Source organism: Cylas formicarius, unplaced genomic scaffold (assembly GCF_029955315.1).
Source record: "Cylas formicarius isolate icCylForm1 unplaced genomic scaffold, icCylForm1.1 PGA_scaffold_5__7_contigs__length_24384050, whole genome shotgun sequence".
Classification (NCBI taxonomy): domain Eukaryota; kingdom Metazoa; phylum Arthropoda; class Insecta; order Coleoptera; family Brentidae; genus Cylas; species Cylas formicarius.
In genome coordinates this window covers 18,045,540-18,053,566 of record NW_026844341.1, presented here as the reverse complement: position 1 = coordinate 18,053,566, position 8,027 = coordinate 18,045,540, and the positions used below count along the sequence as shown (strand labels likewise).

Genomic DNA, 8,027 nt, shown 5'->3' with positions numbered 1-8,027 from the left:
TATATATATATATATATATATATATATATATATATATATATATATATATATATATATATATATATATATATATATATATATATATATATATATATATTGTAACGCACGTTCGTAGGTAACGATGGCAGGCGATTTCATACTGGCCGTGGCGTCCATCATGATCGCCAGATTGAGGCACGACGACGTCACCCTAGTCCTTAGCCAGGTAGTGTCCGACCTAGTCCAAGGAGAGTTCATGCAGTTGGGATCGAAAGAGACGGAGAACGAACGATTTGCTCACTATTTAACGAAAACGTATCGGAAAACCGCGTCGCTGATCGCAAACTCCGTCAAGTCGGTGAGTTCGGTTCGATTTTCGCGCCTTTTCTTCTTCTTCTTTACGGCCCAGGGCCGGTCGGCCAACCGCGTTGTTTTTGATACAGGTGGCGCTGCTGGCCGGGGCGGGTGAACAACTGTCCGACCTGACGTACCAGTACGGGCGCAACCTTGGGCTCGCCTTTCAACTGGTGGACGATCTGCTGGACTTTGTATCGTCGTCGGCCGCCATGGGCAAACCGACCGCCGCCGACCTCAAACTGGGCCTCGCCACAGCCCCTGTGCTCTTCGCTTGTGAAAAGGTCACTACATATTAATAATAATAATATCTTTATTATCCCACATATTTAGAATACAATCAAATTGTATTATGGATTTCGTCAACTAGGTCAATATAGATCATGCAAATGAGGCAGAAAATTACGTTAAAATTTTGTATAATAAAAATATATCACAGAGCACAACAATACATTGATGACAAACATTAATAGGTAAAATAGTCGTTTAAACCATAAAAACAGTTTTCTAGGAGGAAAAACTTTAGTTTGGATTTAAAAATGTTTACATTATTACTGCGCTCCGGGGACAGTCTATTGTAGATTCTAATATAGGTGTTCGTAAAATATTTTCTTGAAAATTCTAGTCTATTTTTTTTTTATGAAGAAACAGTCTTTATAGATAGGGTTTCGTAGAGCTCTAGTCTTAAAAATTTAGCGTGCCCGACCAGACATTCACAGAGAGATCTGTTTTGTTTTGTGGGCATTTCAATATCAGTACATTTGTTTTTTGAACATCAAAAAAGAGTTCTTTCCAGCTATTTACAGTACAGGTGTTGAATTAATTCTGTCTTGAAGAGTTTGCTAACAGTGTGAGGAGACCAAACTTGAACAGTCGTCAGTGAACTCTGATAGACCCAAACTAGGTAGTTGAGCAGAAAGGTCATTGATAAAAAGGATAAATAAAACAGGACCAAACACAGTACCTTGCGGTACGTCTCTATCTATGGATTGGACTTGAAATTTTTTAATTTCATACAAGTTGCTCCTCTCATGCCTTATTTCAACATACTGCCTACGATTTGTTAAGAACGATCTGAACCAGTTCAGAGCTATTCCACGAATTCCGTATTGTTCCATCCTATTCAAAAGAATTTTGTGGTTCATACAGTCAAACGCCCTGCTAAGATCACAAAATACTACATACATACAAACATTACTATACTCTGCTATACTCTATGCACCATTTTTTAAAAACGACCACTAGGAGAGATCGGTGACGGTTGTAACAAAAATCAAAACTTAATTTTTTTATCCAATATTTACATTTATCTCAATTATATGTATTCCAGTGAATCCGCATTTGTGAGTAGCACAATGTTTTTTAAGTTTTGAAAACCGAAAAGCATTTTATAAAAATAATATCAAAGACGCCAGTGACAAGTGTTACAAATGACACCCAAAAGGTGTCACTTGTAACATATGTAGATGCCGGTTGTGACATAAGAACATTTATAAAAAGCAACGAAAATAAAGATAATTAGATTAGATAGGTAGATTGGCAAATAAATAAAAAGAAACATATAACCATATTTAAAGAAGAAATAAAAAACATAAACCCAACAAAGTTTGTTGTTGTAGGATTCAAGACAGAGTCTCTTCATTTTCTGATGATGACGATGTGTCTTTGTTCAAAACTTTTTGTTTCTTCTTACCTTTGTTTTTGTTCCCATCACTTTTGATACCTTTTGTAATCTTTTTGTTAGTCCGATCTTCAATTAGCATATTTTCAGGAGTGGTCAGAATGGAAGTCTTGCTCCTTTGTCTTCCAGGGCCTTTGGGCTTTTGTCTGTCGCTTCATAAAGTTTTTAAGTAGCGGAGTAAAGAGACATGACAAATGGCATATTGTCTTGCAGCAAATCTTACGGAAACATTCTCGTTCATTGGCAGCTGCTTGGTATATGTCTTGCGGAATTTCCCCTCTTTTTGTTTTCGTTATTCTTGGTTTCATATTTATTTCAGAATTGCCTAAAACCAAAAATTTGGTCAAAACTGTATTTTATGCTATGGTGTCGGTCGTAACATGTTACAACCATCACCCATGAGTATGTTACAACCGAAACCAACAATAAGCAATAAATTGTTCGAAAATGAACATTTTCATATTGGATTATGTAGACAAAAACATGCTGGTTCGTTGATTCAATTGGCATAAACAAACAATATGTAAAGGACAAACGGCATAAGCTAGCTAAAAAGGAAAAAATATTTATTTTCGGGTCAAAAATTAATTTTCTTCTCTCCGATCTTCTCTGGTGCAAGCGTTGCTGAATACTAACAAGATTGCTGGTAAATATTAAAATTTTTACAAATAACACGGATTTCCAGTGATATTTTTTGGATCTCCCATTTCTCATGGTATATGAATTTTTCCAATAAAGCAAATGGTTTTGGAAAAAATACTTGTTTTCTGAAACCATGCAGCATGTCGTGATAGTAAATGACGTCATCGTGTCGAGATTGGGGGCGAGAAATGGTGATTTTTTTTTCGATTTTTTCAAACATGTCGGAACAGGGTATGCGATAGACGAAAACCGCAAATACAAAAATTGTAACTCTTGTTGCATTGTACAATATCATTTTTCATGATTTTCATTTTTCATGAATTTTTCAGATTTTTGTCTATAATTGAAAAACCCGTACATATTCGAAAAAATACTTTAATTAGAAGTAATAGTACCGAATCTTCCGCGTCTCTTGTTAAAAGAATTTTGCCGATCAAGTTAATAGTTTTCCAGAAATATTGTTTTTTCTAGAAGAAAAAATAACAAAAACAAAAATTTCAAAAATAAAAAAAAACTAAGCAAGCCTTGATTGCTCCAAGTTTCTACGGCTTAGATGTGGGTGTGGGCTTTCACTTCTCTGCTAAATTTGAAGTCGATCGATGCAAAGGTTTTAGCATTCCATACAGAAGAAAATGACAGCTGAAATACAGCCTTCTAGTTATGGCAAATGATCCTTATAAGGGAAACCCAATTTTCAGTTTTTTCCAATTTGCCGGCACACCCTGTACATTTTTAAAAAATCATCAAGGATAAATGATTTTGGTCAAGATCTCGCGCATCTTCTGGTTCAAGAATTTTTTCGATCGCGTATATAGTTTTTGAGAAATATTTCCCGACCCCCCCACCCCCAATTTCAATAGGTTCCATTAGGGGACCACACGCTTTTTCCTTGCCAAATATGAAGTCGATAGTTTCAAATTTCGGACACTTATAGTGTTTCATAGCGATGTACGAGAAACAGATGAAAATGGTAAAAAAAGACAGATGGTAATTTCCAATCGCAGCCATTTTGTATGGGCATATGTCTCGTGGTCAGTTTAATAAGAGCAAAACTTCGGCTCCCTCACTCAAACCGTTCGGAAGTTATTCGCGTTTTTATGGAGCGTCGACAGAGAACAGAGAACAAAGAACGGAGAACAGACAAAAAATTAAAACGTTTATTTTTCGACGCCGATTCCATCTTTACCAACGGCGACGCTGTACGGCGCCGAGATGTAGGTTTCGTTGCCAAGCGAATATACTTTCGAAAAATAACAAAAAAGTAACAAGCAAGATGGCGAGTGTCGTTAGACACACGTTTGATGTAGATGGCGCGCTTATAAACATTCAAACTGCCGCAATAGGCCGAATGTTACAACAGACACTTTGTTTTCAAAAGATTGTTACATGTCATTTAGGAACACTGTGTTTTATTTATGGTGTTTCAGTATCCGGAACTGAACCCGATGATAATGAGACGGTTCCAAGAGCCGGGCGACGTGGAGAAAGCGTTCGAGCTGGTGCACAAGTCACGGGGCCTGGAGCAGACCCAGTTTTTGGCGAAGCAACACTGCGAAGAGGCGATCCGGATAGCCAGTCAGCTGAAGGAGAGCCCATACCAGAAGGGACTGGTGGTTGCTGCCGATTTCGTACTCAACCGCATGAAGTAGCGCAGACTCTTAACCAGTTTTATTTATATGTAGAGGAACATTTTAGTTTTTGTTATATTTGGTGTAGCAGTGCGGCTCGTCCGACCATTCCCGGGTACACCGTGCGCCAAATACGATCTGGAAACCCATAGGAGACGCGAAAAAAAGTTTCGTACAAAAGTTTCTTGGACTCTCTTGAAGCTTTAAAAAAATTTTCTATAGTTTAGACAGAAATTGAGGTTAAGTGTTTAAACACAGCACTATTCAATCAGTTTAACAGCTTATACAGGGTGTCCCAAATAGGTGGTACCGTTTAGTGACAATTTTGAATTTTTTCTAATGGAACACACTATATATTTCGACGTTTTTGGAATCATTCATTAAAATAAAGGTCACTTTCTTTAGAAATTCCTATTCGAATTTTTCACAGTTCAGACAGAAATTGAGGTTGTTTTTTTTCATACTTTGATTGCCCCCTATAAAATTGTGTTGTGACGCTACTGATCTAGGTATTGCAACGAAAATTTAACCGCAGACTAAGGAGATGATGCACTACTCAATCAGTTCGACAGATGCGCCTCAGCTTATACAGGGTGTCCCAAATAGGTGGTACCGTTTAGTGACAATTTTGAATTTTTTCTAATGGAACACACTATATATTTCGACGTTTTTGGAATTATTCATTAAAATAAAGGTCACTTTCTTTAGAAATTCCTATTCGAATTTTTCACAGTTCAGACAGAAATTGAGGTTATGTTTTTTTTCATACTTTGATTGCCCCCTATAAAATTGTGTTGTGACGCTACTGATCTAGGTATTGCAACGAAAATTTAACCACAGACTAAGGAAATGATGCACTACTCAATCAGTTCGACAGATGCGCCTCAGCTTATACAGGGTGTCCCAAATAGGTGGTACCGTTTCGGCGCATTCAATTAACAATCCCCAATATTTTTATTCAGAGATCAATTCTGGGCCGAAAAATAAGGTAAAATTGTAATTTACTTACTTTTTGAGATATCCAAGGTTTAAGGTAACAGTCGTATAAATTCTTGAATTTAAAGCAGCATTAGGTCAATTGTTGTCAATATTAGGTATTTTTTTAAATAACAAAAACATGATACCACTTCTTTTAAAGATGTAATACTCTAGATATATTGCTAACAATACAGATTTAATAAAACTTCAGAATTCATATTTAAAGAATCATTTAATAGTTATTACTAGCTTGATTGAAAACACCCAATAACAAAAATAAATAATTAACTAATTAACCAACCAAGGTAACAAATTTCAATAAATAAATCCATAAAAAAAAGTTAACTAAAAAGAGTTCGTTAATTCGGTCCATGAAGTTTAGTTAAAAATACAAAATACAACAAAGAAATATCGAAAGATTTAAAAATGTATGACGTGACAATCTTTTTTTTTTGACGCATTATGGTATAAACGAACTTTGACATTTCTGTTTCATTTTGTTATTCCATAGTTCATAGTTGTCAAATTTTTTGTTAGTATATTATTTAGTATTTTATTTGTATTTTAAATAAGTTATATTTTTTTGGTTAATCTAAAAACCTTAATTATTTATTTTTGTTATTAGGTATTTTCAATCAAGCTAGATAATTACCTATTGAATGTTTCTTTAAATATCAATTCTGAAGTTTTATTAAATCTGTTAAAATATGTAGTATAGAGTCGATTTTTTTTTCAAAATTTCCACGAATTAATGGACACCCTGTATTGTTATCATTAGGTCTTATTCGTATATCTCGAGTATTATATCTTTAAAAGAAATGTCTTTGCTATTTATATTGCCAACAAGTGACCTAATGTGGGCAGCTTTAAATACGGGTGTTATCTTAAACCTCGAATATCTCAAAAAGTAAGTAAAAGTTATATATAAGATAAACACAAACTTACCTTATTTTTTGTCCTAGAATTGACATTTGAATAAAAATATAGTACGTTCCATTTGAAAACCTTGAGATTTTGTTAATTAAATTCGACGAAACGGCATCACCTATTTGGGACACCCTGTATAAGCTGATCCGCATCTGTCAAACTGATTGAGTAGTGCACCATCTCCTTAGTCTGTGGTTAAATTTTCATTGCAATACCTGGTCCGATAGCGTCACAACATAATTTTATGTGGGACAATCAAAATATGAAAAAAAAATACATAACCTTAATTTTTGCCTAAACCATGCAAAATTGGAATAGGAATTTCTTAAGAATGCGAAATTTACTTTAACCAAGTATTTAAAAAATGTCGAAATATTCCATTTAGAATAACAAAGTTGATGTCGGGAGGGACACCCTGTATCAAGAAAATTAAAATGTTTTAAATCTTCAGGAGAGTCCGAGAAACTGGTTTTCGTATCTCCTACGGGTTTCCAGATCGTACAGCGGATCGTTTTATTCAGCACACGGTGTACCTTATCTTACTGTCAAAGTGCAAACAAGGGCCGCGGGTGCCGCTACTGCTCTGGGGCGACCGCCGGGCAATCCGTCATCGAGTCATATATTCCCCACTTTTGAGGTCTAAATTTATACTCGATATTTGGTTTTGAACAAAAAAAAAGTCGATTGTCCGGCGTCGCTGTCAATTCTTTGCCCGGCAGAATTCGGCGGCCCAAGAGGTTCGCCCCTAGTCAAATTCGAGGGAAGTGCCCTCTCCAATTTCAAGCTAACAATTTTTCGTCATCTTTTCTATACGTAGTACGATATATTCATAACCAAATGATTTCCACGTTTTCTTTTTTTTTTGCGTCACTGTATAGCGGAAAATTGACGACGTGGCAACGGGTGACTTTTTATACGGCGTGTCGCAAAAATAATATCAAAATTTGGCGTAAACATTCCAAAGGCAAATTTTTTTGAGTGACGATTTTTTTTTTGGCCGCCCGGCACCGTGTCGTCATTCAGCAGTCAATATTTTTTTCAGCTACCCTCTTGTACAATACGGTGTAAATATTATATTTAACTTAGTCCCCCTTTCTGTTTTATATAAATACCCAATCTAGCGTTGTATATATATATAGTAACTTATAATTTACGATAAAAATATTGTTATGCGATTATTGTTATTGATTAATACTCTGAATTTGTATATTTCGCATGTCCGCAAACAGAAATTATTTAATAAAGTATCAGGTGGGAAGAAGATGCAGTTTTATTTTACAGGGTCGTCGAAAATTGCGAAAGTCGTTCGTAACATTGCTGTTGTGATACATCATATATAATAAATAAATCCGCCTTTATTTTAACAGTATGTAACTAATTGCTTTCGCAAAATTATCGGTGGGCGGGGCAAATTCGTAGCGTAACATGATTTGTGTTTCGAAAAGAAGCCAATTCGGGGTTTTTGTCCTATAGGGACGCATTGTTTTTCTATGGTGCTCCTGCGGACCACTATGGAACTTTTCGCAAAATCGATGTACGACCAACCTTGGTAAAAGTTAAAATTTGTACAAATAATTTTCGAATTCGAATGATATATTTTTTTTAAATATCTCGCGCACCTTGTATGATACACGAAACCTGAAACTCTCTCTCGACGGTTAATAATTTACCCACGAAAACGGCAATTTTTAGAACCTTTTAGATTTTTTGCCCATAAACGACACACCCTGTATATATTTCAAACAATGTACAAAATAGAGGTGATATCCCTGGATCTCCTGGCATATACATTTTTCCAATTGAGTTTTCAAGGAAATATTTGTTTTCTGAAACCATGC

The 8,027-nt window shown here is 35.5% G+C and overlaps 1 protein-coding gene across 1 annotated transcript in view; it reads left to right on the top strand.

The window, feature by feature from the left end:
• The window catches only part of LOC132701767 (all trans-polyprenyl-diphosphate synthase PDSS1), a 54,752-nt gene extending 47,310 nt beyond the window's left edge, over positions 1-7,442 (top strand). Inside the window, exons 5-7 of the mRNA XM_060669943.1 lie at positions 116-337; positions 423-617; positions 4,084-7,442. Of these exons, the coding sequence (XP_060525926.1) occupies positions 116-337; positions 423-617; positions 4,084-4,305 (639 nt within the window). The 3' untranslated portion in view covers positions 4,306-7,442. The remainder of the gene's footprint in view (positions 1-115; positions 338-422; positions 618-4,083) is intronic.
• The last annotated feature ends 585 nt before the right edge of the window (positions 7,443-8,027 follow it).